Raw genomic sequence first — 16,175 nt, 5'->3', positions numbered from 1 at the left:
TACAAATGGGGTATTCTTATTGCCCGCCCTTGAAAATCTTTCTTTCAGCCACTATAAAAATTTCGTTCTCGTGTTGACTCTCTGCCTGCCCTTGTGTTTCACTGTCTCCGTATTTTCTTTTTGCATTTACTGTGCCCCAGTGTAAAATAATTTGTATTGGATGGTGGCTGTGGTTTTCCGATTATAACATACTAAAACAACTATTAATTAACGAACAAGGAAACGTCGTAAGTTTACCTAATAGTATGGTGTGATTGACTACCTGAATGACAGGCTCTTAACACACTACTTTTGGTAAATTATTGATTAAATGATTAAAAAAATAGGTAGGGGCTATATTTACTTGAAATATTCATGTCATTTACTGTTTAACTAGTGTATGTCTATCGTTATATTGCATTAGTGTTTATATATTTGTTCTCTATGTAGTGCTGGTAAATAGTACATATATATGTCACTGTTTACTGTTTCTTTTTCATCTGTTCTACTTCTTGTTCTACGATAACGTTCTTTAACAAAATATGTCCTACCATTTCTATTGTTAGCATAAACAACGAAGATAAGATAGCTAGACAATAGTTTGAGATAGTAACACCAATATCAAGCCATGACCCTTCAGTCTTTAGCAAGTAAAAGAAATTTAATGATAATATATCACTTGTAGAGATGATTAATGTAGAAATGGTATAATCCTTGATATTTAACTTCAAATTCAAAACACCTAGACCTGTCGATAAGATAATATATGGAATGATTAATTTTAACATTAATAATGCACCCATTGGGAAAGGATCAAAAATTGGTATTAATCTATACACAGAATCTAGTGAAAATGATGAAATTGATGCAACGTTACCAGTACCGAAAAATGCAACTTGTAATAAGAAAAACCCAATTAATGAGATTCTAATCAACTGAGCATAACTTTCTTCTTGATCCTTTAATTTAAGTCTCTTAATTTGTGTTTCAATCTCTATCCATTGAACAACGTATCCGGTGAATAAAAAGTAAAAAATAGATTCAAAAGATATGGTTAAAATTATGAAAGTTGGTGCAAAGGTCAAAAAGATAATTAATAATCTGACTCTGTAATGATTACTTGGTTTCAAATAATGTAAAAATGGCATGACGAATAATGATAATATCATGATAGCCCATCCGGAAATTTGTGCACCTCTTGGTAAACCAGTTCTGTTTTGTAAAGAAACGACGGATTTGTTTGTGGTAAAAAGCATTAGTGGTACAAGACAGACTTGTGTTAATAAAATAGATAGTGAATAGTAACTAACTTGTTTAGCCTTGACAATTTTTCCGATAGAATGCAATGACCCCAGGATAATAAATGTACCAGCTAAATTGATTTGAGTCAAACTTTCAACTTTGACAGCATCATATAATGTGAAAGTCGAAATGTAAAAACTTGTTAATATCCATGCAATATTTGTCAGTATACTCCAGTTGCCACAAATTAATGGGTAAAATGCTAAGATTACAAATATTAATGTAAAAATCCAACGATGGAAGAAACCATACACTATACTTTCATAGATTGCAACAATACAGATGGCAATAAACGCTCTTTCGGTATTGGAAATAGATTTGAAGAATTTTTTAACACCATGAACAAGAACAGTCTTTTCGGTAAAAATGTGGCTCCACATGTATATTGGGAACAAAAGGTACATATAAAAATTGAATGGTGAACGTTGGTAATAGAGAACATAATTCAAAATACAATACATGCTGCCAAATAGGATCATATTCAACAATGATGGCGAATTGTGTTCATTTTCTTTGCCTAATATGAAAACTTTTAAGAAGATTCCGAAGGAAAAGACAATCCATCCAATAAATCCAAATGTAACAATGGTTCGAATCAATCTCCAGTTATATGTAGTCAGATATTGTAACCCTTCCAAAGTAATACTCATTAGTTCCTCCGTCAATTTAATTACTTGAGGCTCTAAAGAAGTATCACCCTTTGAGATTTTATCAATTAAAGTATGAATTTCGTTCAAGTATGATTCGTGAGATTTCTCTTCAAATTTGTAATATTCCGTATAAATAAATTGTGATTCGATGACTTCTTGTTCTTTCACTAAATATTGCTCCAAGATACTTCTTGCATTATTGTATAAAGCTTGAAATTTCTCACCATCTTTGGTATTAATGAAAGCCAATGGTAATTCACCCACCGAGTTAGCTGGGTAGTTAGTACCTATTAAATAAGACATCAACGGAGTAATATCGGCTTGTTTGACATCATTTCTCTGAATATCACCTAAATTCCAAGATTCGGTATAATTATCAAATATCGGGATTTTGTTCTTTATTGGAGTGTTGATACCAGCACCCCATGCAACAAGAGGAGTACGAGTATTGTTTGGATGACCATCACCATGAGAACCAAATGCACTCATACCATGATCAGCAGTGAAAATAAATGCAGTTTCATCATCGCCGAAAAACTTTTCAACTTTATCCACCAAAATAGAGACTTGTTCATCTATATATTTAACGTTATCATAATATTCAGCAGAATAAGGTCTATATGAATGGCCTGCTGTATCACAACCCAATAAATGTAAGAAAAATACATTCCCATCTTGTCTAATCTGAAAATCTAATTTTGAATCTGTTGTAGTGTTATCAAACAGTTGATAAAGGTGTCTAAAGACGTATGCATCCAATTCAATTGAAGATTGCGTGAAGTCTTCGTATTCGTGACCATACATCCATGCATCTACTTTATTAGGATCAGTAGCACCTTCTTTGAACATAGGTAAGATATCAGGGGAACCAAACGAATATGTATGTGTAGATTGATTGAAAAAACTATCAAAATCAACAGGATTTTCTTTCCAACCTTTTGTCACAGCACTAACATCTTCATAGAAACCGGCAATCATGGCAACATGACCTGGTCTAGATTCTGTAGGCATTCTTGTATGAGACACACCATAAGTACCTTTCTCTTGAACAATTGAACGAATAAATGGTGCAAGGTAACCACTTTCACCAGTTATCGGATGTGTAATATTGTCAAATGTGGTGTCGGCACGTAAACCATCACCAACTATAAGGAATAATCTCTTGGCTGGCGGAGTCTCAGTACTCTTAAAGAGAGTCATACCATGTACTAATGGTGAAACAAAATAAATATCAAAGATGGACCATAAGTAGAAAAGGTGGAAGAGAATACCCACTGAAAGTAATGTTATTCTAGGTCTGTTCCAGGCTACCATCACTATAATATAATTAGATTGGTGCTTTCGCCTGTTAGTTGTGTTAGCTTAATTTTTTCTATAGGGTAGATCGATTGAACTAAGACAAAAATAAAAACTAGATTTAAGATATTTAACAGTTTATATAATATTAGTTGACAAATAGAATTATATGATGTGATTAGTTACTTCAAATGCAAGATGTTTTTCCAATATAGGCCATCTTCCTATGTGATTCCTTCAATAACTTTTTCATAATTTATTTTTTCGCTTCAGAACGGCTTTCGTGTTTTTATTACTTTTGTATGTTAATTCTTCGAAGACCGCGTAACTGGGGAAGATATGCTAAAGATTTAGTAAATTACGAATAAAGAGCAGTAGAGAAAGAGAATAGAAGATAGAGGTTGGAAAAAAAGGTTATGATGAAATTTTACTGTCTGTCAATAGTAAAGAAAGAGGAACTAGATCCTTATCTAAGCAATCTGAGATAATCAAAGAACTCAGAAGTTGAGTTAATAAAGTAAGGTATACAATGATATGTAAGTAACAGTTTGAGATTATTAAAGATTAATTAATTGATTATAATTTTAAAGTAATTGAGAATATACAATTTTTAGAGAAGAAATTATATACTGAAAAGAGATGTAAAATACTGACAAATGTAGTTAAACCATTTAACTTTTTTATTTTAGAAAGAGAATGGAAATGCAACAAAGTAGCAGTGAAGAACTAAAAACGTGAAGTGGCACAGAACGAAATGCTAGTGCAAAAAAGGTTGAAAAAATGCAAGGAATGGATGAGTGAGTTTTTTAGTTAAAGAAAAAAACTTTCAAAAAAAAAGTGCTAAAAGATGAATGTTTATCATTAAAAAAAAGATTCTTTATAATTCTTTTTTTTATTATCTTAACAAGCAACCAAGTCAATGGCTTGTAGGTAAACTGGGTGACATTGAGAGGCAATGGATTCATCGTACAAGTTGTAGAAGTCGCCAGATAGACATTGGTAGAAAACATCTTGGTCACCTAGAGCCAGGTTACCTTCTGGGGTAATAGACCAACCAGCAGCGTATAGAGCACCGGCTTGTGGTGGTGGACCATCGAATTGGAATTGTCTGTTAGAAACGATAGAACCAACTCTACCCTTACCATCAGTTAAGATACCATCCTTGATAGACATTTCTAGAGTACCGTCGACCTTACAGGAGACGTTAGTGACTGGATTAGAAGAATCCTTGTTTTGAACTTGACCGTCAGTGTCTTGAGATGCACCAGCAGTAGCAGTCTTAGTAGCGGCTTGAGCTTGACCGTCACCGATTTGAGAGACAGCAGCCTTGGTGGCAGCTTGGATTTGACCGTCATTTATTTGAGAGACAGCAGCGGCAGTCTTAGTAGCGGCTTGGATTTGACCATCACCGATTTGAGAGACAGCAGCCTTGGTGGCAGCTTGAATTTGACCATCACCGATTTGAGAAACGGCAGCGGCAGTCTTAGTAGCGGCTTGGATTTGACCATCACCGATTTGAGAGACAGCAGCCTTGGTAGCAGCTTGGATTTGACCGTCACCGATTTGAGAGACTGGAGCCTTGGTAGCGGCTTGGATTTGACCATCGTTAATTTGAGAAACGGCAGCCTTGGTAGCCTTGGTAGCAGCTTGGATTTGACCGTCATTGATTTGAGAAACGGCAGCCTTGGTAGCCTTAGCAGTAGTAGTAGCGGCTTGGATTTGACCGTCATTGATTTGAGAGACAGCAGCCTTAGTAGTCTTGGTGGTAGTAGCAGCTTGAATTTGACCATCACCGATTTGAGAAATAGCATCTCTCTTGGCCTTGGAGGAAGCAGCGGCAGAAGCAACTGGTTCAACGGCAATACCAAAAGTAGAAGCGTAGTTAGTTAGACCACCTTTGTAAGTGGCAGAAGGAGTTAAAGTGGACCATGGTTCAGATGGAACGTAAGCAGCTAGAGCAGAGGTTGCTAGAGCGGCAGTGGCTAGAGTCTTCTTGTATTGCATTATATGAAAAAGGGGAGGTTTGTTTGTTTTTATTAAATATAAAACTGTTTGATTGGTTTTTATTTGATGGTGTATTATAAATTATAATAAAAGGGAAAATATATATAGAGAAAGAAATTAATGGAAGATAAGAATACAATTGAAATATAATAGGTTCCTTATATACAAAAAAAAAGTTGATTATTATTAAATTGAGCATACTATAATTATACAAGCAGCACTTGAAGAAAAGAAGATAAAAAAAGATATTGTCTACTTCCCTGTTTAGTAAAAAGAAAATTATTAATGGATCAAGTTAAAAAAAGGCTGGTAATTGAAAGATTTTTAGGTGATCCTTGAGCTGTATTAATCATTCTAATTTAAAATTAATTTGGTTTAATTTGATTGAAAGTGTTCATTTAACCCGCATAGAGGAAAGCCCTTTACTACTGAACTACCTAGTACATGCCTTCATCTCCACCCTCCCAGAAAGGATAGAAACAAGAAAAGTCAAAATGGTAATTTTTTACCAAGAGTAGTAAAGATATTGATTCGGTAATCGGGGGAGATAATGTGTGAGATACATAGTTAAGAAACTGTTTGATTTAAAAATAGCATTGCCATTTTAATTTAGTTATGAGTATATTATTATTGCTTGGTTGGTTTTGAGCTTGAATACTTAGATAATTCGGAAATCTTCTCCATATCAGGAAAGAGTTGGATCACTTAGACTTCTGTTTTAGGAAAGGGACAGCTCAGCTAATAATGAAAAAAGAAGAAGAAGATTTGTCCCTCAATTGTCTGTTATTGTTCAAATTATTAATAGAAAATGTGTCCGTTTCTCCAGTTCTGTTTCAGTAAAAAATGGGTGGGATGGTGGGAAGAAGGAATAAGACATTGCAATTATTTTTGTCAGCTCGGGATTGTCTGGCCTGTTGGTGCGGTGTGCTCTGTGTGGAAGCTTTGCAAAAAGAGGATATAGAAAAAATTAAATAAGAAGGCGGGCAATAATAATGAAATATAAAGAGGACAAATGCAAAAATTATCTATTTTTAGTGTGCAGTCCAGCAACTCGTATTTTCGGTTTTGCCGTTTTAGGTAAAGATATCAAAGACAGAGGGAGACAGAAAAAGAAAAAGAGGGAATTAACCTTAACAAGGGGGAGTGATAGAATACATAATACGTAGGTTCAAGGTATCGAATTGAATGGATTTTAGTTGGGTCTTGTACTTGTACTTGTCTGTAATTGATTTGATTGCTATCCAATTGAGTGAGATTCATTACGAATGGAGAGAGAGATATATTTCATAATTTATTTTATGCAATTGTCTAATAATTACGTATTTCGCTATTAATAGTTTGATCTGGTGTCTTTAAAAGATGTTACATTACATTATGTTGATATATACTGTATTAAGATGTCATTCATACGAGACATAGAAAGAGAGAGAGACTCTATGTCAACTTTGCGGGGTCTCTTATAATTAATTACGTTTAAGAACCGGTACCTATTGTTAAAACTCGATATTTCGGATATAGGTATGTATGATTCTATTATCCTCATTGTTAGTTGTTAATTTCAATAAGGGCTTTTGCTATTTTATCACCTCATTATGATGTGTAAACGATACAATGTGTCTCTTTTTCTCTTGTTGTTGTAATGATGTGATTAGGAGATCCTTTTAGTTAGAATTAGTTCATTCTTATTTATTTTAAAAAAGAAAATTCGATTTTATGCTAAATACAGTAAAATTCAAATATACATATATATTTATGTAAGCTTTGTACCAAAAGAGTAATTAGACGTAGATCATTGTTGTTACCTTGTTAGGGCACGATTATAAGAAGATAATAGATATATTTACAATGTATTATGTTTAGGTAATCAGTCGTAAATAGGAAGGTATTCTTTTTCTTATGATTTTGAAAGATATCTCCGTTATAATATTATAAATATTTTTGTCTTGGGAAGGATAATATATCCTTGATTAAAAATGTTTATGTATGGAGTAAACTGGGAGTGTATATAGATACAATTACCTTGACCAAATTCAAGTCATGCTATATATTTCAGTTCTTCTATATATAAAATGGACAAGTTGATGAGACCTTTTGAACTATGCGCGGCAATGGAATCGTCCCTTTTCTTTATTCTTTTAAATGAGTTTTTAACTAAGTCAAGTTATTACACGCATGAATGAATTGTTGTAGAATCAACAGTATTTTTCTAAAGTTCCCATAGTGTCGGTTATGGTACCTCGAGGAATGTCACATCACCTCTTCTTGTTTTGTTTTTATGCGGAAAGATTCAGAATTATTACTCTTAACTATACTTACTTTAAACCATTAAATCTTTTATGGCTCTTATAGCCAGTGAACTCATGGAAAACTAACAACTAAATAAATAACTTCGAGGTCTTCCTTTATCACAAACTTTACATATATCAAAAAATTGCGTGTCATGGAGCTCCCTTAGATGTTATTTTCGTTTTTGTTTTTGTTTGCCTTGCAATCATTTTACTTTTTTTAGTGTATTTCTAAAAACGTCAGTAATTATTTAATTTACAAGAACTCTTAATTTGTACTTCACAATTTATATTTTAAACCGATAAATATCATTTAAAGCATACACAATCAACTCTAAAATAATTTAATCAAATTCAATGTTTTGTTATCGCAAGTATCCACTAATGCAATATAAGTTTTATCTCACAATTACTATTCTAGTAAGTACAGTTCTGGCTGCCTATGTCCCATCTGAACCATGGTCTACTTTGACTCCAACTTCAACACATCCAGGCGGACTATCATACTATACTACTTCATTTGGTATTGCTATTGCTTCTGTCAATGCGGCTGTTGTCCCTAATGCCTTACACAAAAGAAATATTATTTCTCAAATAAATGATGGTCAAGCTCAGGCACCACGAGTTCCAAAAGTAGGTATCATATCACAAATAAATGATGGCCAAGCCCAAGCACCAAAACATACTGTCGCAATAGTGTCTCAAATTAATGATGGTCAAGCTCAAGTGCCTAAATCTGTCAGAGCAATCTCACAAATTGGTGATGGTCAAATTCAAGTGCCAACTCATATTCCTGTTCCAGTCACTACGAAACCCGTGGTCTCGCAAATTCATGATGGCCAAGTTCAGATAGCAACTAAAGTTGTTCATGCTGACCAGGGTGCTCCAACAGGGAGTATATATGGTTCATCTAACCCTGTGCATAATATTGCTTGTAAATCTACAGGTACATTAGCTATGACAATTAAAAATGGAATTTTAACAGACGCAAAGGGAAGAATTGGGTCCATCGTATCAAACAGACAATTTCAATTTGACGGTCCACCACCACAAGCAGGTGCCATTTATGCTGGTGGTTGGTCAATCACACCAGAAGGAAATCTGGCTCTAGGTAGTCAAGATGTTTTTTATCAATGTCTTTCTGGTAATTTTTACAACTTATATGATCAGTCCATTGCCTCTCAATGTGGTCCAGTTCATCTACAAGCTGTTGATCTCATTGATTGCTAATTTTGTAATGAACAACATATGGTATGAAATATCGACAACTATTTCCTAAACTTAAACCAGACCAAGCTTATTTGTAACTATTTGTTTTCTTTCTTGACGGAATTTTTGATAGTTAATCTACGCGATTGGTAATAAACATAATCTTAACCACGTTCTTATGAACGTATATATATCAGGCAGCGCGTAAGTTAAGCTTGACTAATAATATAAAGAAATTAGCTAGAGTTTATAATTAGTTGCAGAAACAATATTCAATATAATAAAATATATTCCCTAGGTCTCAACATTAATTGAGTTATAGATCTAAATATGAGTAGATAAAAAAATGAATAACTTTAAAGTAATGATATTATAGGCAGTTAGCATATATTAGTGCCTTATATGGACATCGGTTAGTGAAAATTTTCAGTTGCGTTTTTAGGTTGCCCTGAGTATACAGACTATAAACTCGTCAATATAACGGTGCTACATATCAAAACATACTTGTTTTTATCAAGTGAAATTACATTTTAAAGTTAACCGTCACAGATGTCATTTTTAATTAAATGTAGGTTATAATAATATATTATAAAAATATACATATGTATAATGAAGTAATATCACACTCATAAATTGAGTAAAATTATTTATGATTGAAGAACTTTGATAACTAAGTGAAGTTTGATTATTTTATAAAAGAATGAGATGAATATTTATGGATATGAAATTTTGAAAAAGATAAATTAAATTAACGAAGAAATATCATAATTTAAAAACTTTGTTCATTCTTTAACAGTCAATCAATTCAACAACTTCCAAATGGATTGGAGAACATTGTTCAGCAATAGATTGATCGTACAAGTTGTAGAAGTCACCAGATAGACATTGGTAAAAGACATCGGAGTCACCTAGAGCTAGGTTACCATCTTCAGTGATGGACCAGCCGGCAGCGTAGATGGAACCAGCTTGTGGTGGTGGACCATCGAATTGGAATTGTCTGTTGGAGACAATGGCACCAACTCTACCCTTGTTGTCAGTTAAGACACCGTCCTTTAGAGTCAAAGCTAGAGTACCGGAGTTCTTACAAGAAGTATCTTGTAGAGAGACAGTAGCAGAAGCGTTACAAGTGGAAGAGGTCTTGGTGGAGTTAGCAGAAGAAGAAACCACACTCTTGGAAGTGATGGCAGAAGAAGGCTTGGTGGTTGGAGCCAAAGTTGTAGTAGCCTTGGTGTTTTTAGCAGTAGTAGCTTGAATTTGACCATCACCAATTTGAGAGATGGCGTTTCTCTTAGCCTTGGAAGCGGAGGCGGAAGCAGAGGCGGAAGTAATTTCTTGAACGGCAATACCGAAGGAAGAAGTGTATTGAGAGAAACCGCACTTCAAAGTAGCAGATGGGGTTAAAGTAGACCATGGTTCACCTGGAGTGTAACCCTTGATGGAAGAAGAGGCAGCGGAGGCTGTGGCAGCGATGGCGACAGTGGCTAGAGCAGTGTTCTTGAATTGCATTTTTGTTTAAAGTGATGAGTTATGTAATATAGCGAGTGTAATTAAATAATAATAGTCTTAAAAGAAATTATGGAATTTCAGGTAGGATAATCTAGATTATTTGTTTATTTTATGGTGAAGAACTTGTAGTTAGTTGTTGAATTTTTTTTTTGAACTGTGAAATACAAATAAAATATATATATATATATATAAATATGTAGGAAAGGAAGAAGTTAACAAATATAAAAGAGTAATAGATATTATTTGTTTACTTATATATATATATTCATGCATAATTACAAGCTTTGCAGGATACATTTAAATGTTTGTTTGTTTTGTTTATTCGAACAAAAGAAATAATAATAGATTTGTAAATCTAAGAATGAGAATAGAAGGTATTGAATCAACAAACACCTCTTTGTAGTTAGGAAAAAGAAATGAAGAAAAAAATGGAAAGGTTGGTAATGTATTTCGTTTATTTGATTATGTTTTTTATTTTAAGTTTGTACATAAGATCAGTTTACAAGAAGAGAACATGCACGAAGAAACTTCTCTTGAATTGATTGTTTAACAGTAAGACATTTGACCTGGTTGTTGTTGTTGATTCTCCAGTTAAATGCTTAAACATTCAACCAGTTCAGCAACGTTAAACCAATAGAAAAGTTAAGGGAGAGAATAATGGTTCCACCAAAATTCCTGAGCTAAGCCAGTTTGATGGACCGCCAGGGTATTCGAACTTCTCTCTTTTTAATCCACCCTCATAAATATGATATGTATATTGTGATATGCAGTTACTTGCTAGTGCGTTTCTTTTATCAAAGACCACACATCATTTAATGTGAATGTGATGGATACAAACTCCATAGTTTTCTAATTTGTTTGTTTGTTTGTTTATTGATGATCTCTTGTAAATGAAAGAGTTATATAAAAGTTAATTCTTGTAAATAAAGGGAGCCCTTATTAGAGGTATGAATCACAGTTTCTACGGTTATTTATCAGGGAAAAAATCCATAGAGTTGAGAATTTAAACGCGAAATGTTCATATCGGTGCTCTCTCTCTCTCAAGAATTTCTCTCGTTGTTTTTTTATTCTTTTTTTTTCTTTCTCGACGCGGACAAAATAAATCTCACACTAGTCCGTCTCCTACGGAATATAACCGCACAAATATATGTTTCTCTCTGTGCTACTGTATATCGTTTTTCTCCTCTTGATACACACGGCCTCGCCTGTGTCTCCCACTGCCGTTATTTTTCGCGTTGTCCAGCAGTTTCTTATATATGGAGCGTCACGGCTGGGAGGGTCCAGCCAACAGGAGAAAGAAAGAAGTAACTTTAACATTCCACTCAAAACTCCAGAGAACTAAAAGGGACACATACGCGTGACGAATTGGAAACGTCTCGTTCAACATCATCTGATACGAAGTGGACAGCGGCAAAATGAGGAAAACAAAACATAGTAAGATATTACTCTACGTTGTTATTTAGAGAGTTAGTTTCTAGCACGTGCCAGAGAACTACATGTTGTATTTTTCTGTTTGATATTACAGTATCTGAGATTATTTACCCCTCTTTTTTTTTATGTATTTTCATTTCGAGCAAAAAAATGATGCGGCTGGCCTCTGTTTCTATTTGGTTGTTTTTTTTGTTGTCCGTAAAATTAATAGAATTCTTAAACGCCTAACTCCATAGCTATTCCGCTAACTACCCCAAGCAATATTACGTATTTTTTTTTCTCCGTTGGTTTGGTCAATTTCATTTCTCAAATTGCGATTAATTTCTTCTTTGGGTCAATCACCGAGCAATCGATAATGGACTTTTTACAATACTTGCAAAGTTAACGATCATCCCTCTAATTTGGAAACAATCACATACCATATGTAATTCGTATTTGCAGATTATAGAGAAAGGAGAGGTCATGAAGATGGCTGAACAAGTTGGGCCCAACAATTTATTATTGCTGGATTCCCAAAGATATAATTCTGGATCTAGGCAAAAGAAAAAATGACACAATTTATTGTAATCGGAAGTTAATGTGTTTACTAAACTGGAAAGAATAAAGAGTTGATATTATATTTTTATTTTCGTTATATCTGTTTAATTATTTACATTCAAGCAATCTGATAACTATTTATTGGTCTATTTGTTATTATACGTGTATGAGAATAATTAATATAGATTGAATATCAATTGATAGACCAGATAAGTTAAAATCAACATAGCAAACATATATAATATTAGATATAATGTTTTATATATTATTTAAGTGAGGAAGGGGATATCTTGACATTTGCAAAAACCTATTTTCTGAAAAATTGTGGTAAATTTTTTCAATATTTGTTTACAATGTCGCCCATCTTCAAACCTACCTCATCAAGGTATAATTGTAAAAAAATAAATTAAATAGCATTATTTTGAACTAAACTTAAAAAAAAAGTACCACATCTTGTTTTTTGGTTCGAATCTGAATAAACAGTAAATACAATGTATATATATATTAACTACAACACTACAGTCTTGAACCTATTATCTATATCTCTTTGGTTCAATATATATTCACAAGTTCTATTAAAATGCATAATAGGAACTTGTATCATGTCATTAATCTTCATATCTTTAATCATAAAATCAGTATTTGCGGATGAACTGTTATTAACATTACCTAATTTAATATATGTCCCATCCAATCCCATAACATATTGATTCTTATTGTAAGTTTGCCCTAATGTTCCATCATTTGAATCCTTATTAGTAGCATCAATCTCAGACAATCTTTGTTCTTCCTCAAGACGTAGCGATTTCAGATTGTTTTTAATTAATTCAATCAATCCATTGATGTAACTAACACCTACGTGTGTATTTTGTTCATCACCATGCACAAAATAATATAAACAAACATTTAGAATTTCTACCATCAATTCACAACTTTCAACATTATCCATACGAGAATCAGCAGCCCTCAGTGAACGTTGCAAACATTCAAGAACGCGTTTCCCCTCACGGAAGAAATCTGTAGTCTCTCCTTCTTCCTCGCCAATCGATGATATTTCTGTTGCCCACCATAAATGAGAACAGACATAAACTGCACGACATTGATCTTGTTTCTTTAATAATTTAGAACCATGTAATGTTGTTCTTACAATCAAAGAATTATAATAATTTTCTTTATATAAGGATCTTGTCTTTTGTAATGTTTGCGCCATATAAATCAAGGCCTGGAATTGAGTCTTTGAATCACTTAAGGATTCCTCAAAGACACCAAACGCTTCAGAGAAGAAATCATACGATATATCGACTAATGATAATTGATCTGCTAGGGCGGCATTTTGAAGGTTCAATTTGTAGATTATATCCATACTACTATTCCCACAGTTATTAAACATATCACTAATACAACGTGAAATATATTTAAAGATTTGTTTCATTAAATTATCATAGTAAGTTTCCTTTTTGATTATCCTTTTTTTGTAAATACTACATTTTCTAATCATTCTCCAAAAATTTGCTATAATAGCGGGATATGTATACCTAATATTTTTACCACCTTTATGAAATGCATTTTTAATCATCAATAACAGTTCGATTTCTGATTCAATAGTCTTAAAGACAGATTTATCCAAACGTTGAATTAAGAAATGACATATTTTGGCCAATTTTTCTTGATATCTCGATAAAGTAAATTCACGTTTTATTGTCTCATCTCCTTCATCGTTACCTTTTATCGTATTTTTAAGAGTAATCATTGGTTCCAAAATAGCTAAGAATCGTTCCAATTGAGTCTTGGAAATTATTAATAAAGGTGATTCATTATGATCTTCAGTTTGTTTTAGATTAACACTCATTATTCTATCTAAGAAGGAATTTATAATTGTGGTCAAAACTTCCATTTGAGATTGTGAGCTTTGCAATGACAATAGAGTTTGGAATGATCCGCATTGCGTAATTAAATTAAAGTAATAAACTGAGAAATCTTTAACAATTTCAAGATTTTGTGCAGTTAATAAATCCACCATAAACGATTCTGAATCGTCAATTTTTTCTTCACCAAAATCTTTACATTTTTGTGATACTAAATCAAATAATTGATCCAAATTTTCAATATTATTAGGGTACCAAGTCAATGATAAATTCATAATACTTAGAATTATACCACTCAATTCCTGAACAGATAAATCTGGTCTCTCCTCGTTTAATTTTAATAAATGTTTCCAAAATCGTTCGAATGTATCCTTTGGGACATTTTCTGATTTTGACTCATCACCATTCGTCTCCTTATTTTCATTATTTTGTTGTATTCTTTCGATATAACCATTTAATCTGTTTATTAAAGTTAGGATGATTTTTGTCACTGATACTTCAGTATTCAATTGTAATGAGGTATCAAGTAACGAATCCAACGTTTTTAAATGGAATTCATCTGGGAAAACTTGACATATGACATCATAAAGATATTCTTGACAGACAACATCTCTACACTGAACAATTTGTTCCAACAATATTGGTAAAATTTCAACTTTATACAATTCCAAATTATCATCAACTACTTGAGAAAGTCTAACTAATTGAGAACCTACTAGAATTTGTAATTCTTTACGTTCTTTTGTCCTTTGATCTCTTTCACGTAGTTGACCTTGATGCTGTAATCTAACCCATAATTTATTCATTTCAATGAAATTTGTAATTATAAATTGAGAATTAAATTCGATGGCGTCTTTATCATCTCCAGGTAACAGTAGTTGTTTTGTACGCTGAGATAAATAATATCTTAGAAATAAGCCTCTAATTGGGTTTTGTACACCACGACACATTTCAATCATATCTTTCAAGATTTCTTCCCTTGGTGATTCAGGTATTTTAAGATAACTTGTCCCTACTGTAATCATCAGATATAATCTAGGGACAACATTCCCAGCATATTGAACCAATTCATATAAATCTGCTAAATGGTGACCATTTGAATGGTTTTCCACAAGGTAAGCAGATAAGATTGTCAATGAATCAAAAATTTGTATATACAATTCATAATATTGTTTTGGTTGCAATCTAGGATTACGTAACTCAGTTAGCATTGCCGATGTGAATTTCAATGCATCCATCAATTTTCTATTATTCAAACTACGTTGCATCAACACCGTCTGTTGTTTAATGTTAGAGATAGCTTGTTCTACTGATTCGGAATATGACATCTTGATATTACTTTATTTTTTGTCTGTTTGTTTGTTTTATAGTTCTATCAACCTTTTTCCCTTAGTGTACGCAGAAAGCAATCCTTATTATTGCGATTACAACTGTAGCTTTATCCTTATATTAATATCTTTTGATAATCTATCCTCTCGCTTTCTATCTTAGAATGAGATGTGGGTTTGCATTACTTGCCAATTACGCTACCCAAAAGCCTCAATCGAGAATTTCCACCTTTAATCCTTTAATATTAAGAAATCCCTTTTCGGGTCTAATGGAAAATGACGGATCAAACAGCAAAAAAAAAAAAAGGTACCTTCAGGGTAATACACAGCAAGTGAAGGTGTAACTGTAAAACCCAAACAAAGATACTTGGTTAGTTCAAGGATCCAATACATACATATATATTCCATATAGACGGTGTCACTATTGATTAAATCATATTTCACTATATCTTAGACTCTATATCAATTTCACTATTCCCTTCAGCCAATGGCAAAATGTTACTCTTAGGAAAGGGAAGAAGAAGTTCGCACTTCATCAATGTGATCATTTTTCATTTGTTCAAAGCCCTAACTTTAATACTTCAAAAATAGCATTAACAACCCTACTACCCTACAACCCTACTCCCGATGGTTTAAGTAATAGGTAAAGCCTTAATATAGGTTACCGATATGATAAACCTTACAATGTGCACACCTGCACACATGTGTATATACGTGCATGCTACGCTGTTCATATTTCCTGGTGACAAATCAATAAGTGCAATTTGCGATCTTTTCTTATTT

General features: G+C 33.0%; 5 protein-coding genes across 5 annotated transcripts; 1 reads left to right on the top strand and 4 right to left on the bottom strand.

Annotated features, from left to right (window-relative positions):
- Window positions 1-461: 461 nt before the first annotated feature.
- On the bottom strand, window positions 462-3,245 carry MCD4 (mannose-ethanolamine phosphotransferase MCD4; the record flags this gene model as incomplete). The annotated part of the gene is made up of 1 exon (XM_041550531.1): window positions 462-3,245. One exon carries the CDS (start codon window positions 3,243-3,245, stop codon window positions 462-464), a length of 2,784 nt encoding a protein of 927 aa, XP_041406465.1.
- An 882-nt stretch (window positions 3,246-4,127) lies between these two features.
- KABA2_04S10406 (uncharacterized protein) lies at window positions 4,128-5,231 on the bottom strand (the record flags this gene model as incomplete). Its single annotated transcript, XM_041550530.1, has 1 exon — window positions 4,128-5,231. The coding sequence occupies one exon, from the start codon at window positions 5,229-5,231 to the stop codon at window positions 4,128-4,130; it is 1,104 nt and encodes a 367-aa protein (XP_041406464.1).
- Window positions 5,232-7,900: 2,669 nt separating this feature from the next.
- KABA2_04S10384 (uncharacterized protein) lies at window positions 7,901-8,746 on the top strand (the record flags this gene model as incomplete). The annotated part of the gene is made up of 1 exon (XM_041550529.1): window positions 7,901-8,746. The coding sequence occupies one exon, from the start codon at window positions 7,901-7,903 to the stop codon at window positions 8,744-8,746; it is 846 nt and encodes a 281-aa protein (XP_041406463.1).
- Window positions 8,747-9,514: 768 nt separating this feature from the next.
- On the bottom strand, window positions 9,515-10,231 carry KABA2_04S10362 (uncharacterized protein; the record flags this gene model as incomplete). The annotated part of the gene is made up of 1 exon (XM_041550528.1): window positions 9,515-10,231. The coding sequence occupies one exon, from the start codon at window positions 10,229-10,231 to the stop codon at window positions 9,515-9,517; it is 717 nt and encodes a 238-aa protein (XP_041406462.1).
- A 2,476-nt stretch (window positions 10,232-12,707) lies between these two features.
- On the bottom strand, window positions 12,708-15,392 carry VPS35 (retromer subunit VPS35; the record flags this gene model as incomplete). Its single annotated transcript, XM_041550527.1, has 1 exon — window positions 12,708-15,392. One exon carries the CDS (start codon window positions 15,390-15,392, stop codon window positions 12,708-12,710), a length of 2,685 nt encoding a protein of 894 aa, XP_041406461.1.
- Window positions 15,393-16,175: the final 783 nt, after the last annotated feature.

The sequence above is a fragment of the Maudiozyma barnettii genome (genome assembly GCF_903064755.1).
Source record: "Maudiozyma barnettii strain CLIB 1767 genome assembly, contig: KABA2_04, whole genome shotgun sequence".
In the NCBI taxonomy this organism is placed as follows: Eukaryota; Fungi; Ascomycota; class Saccharomycetes; order Saccharomycetales; family Saccharomycetaceae; genus Maudiozyma; species Maudiozyma barnettii.
The sequence above is the reverse complement of the archived record's forward strand: the minus strand, read 5'-3'. Positions and strand labels throughout refer to the sequence as shown.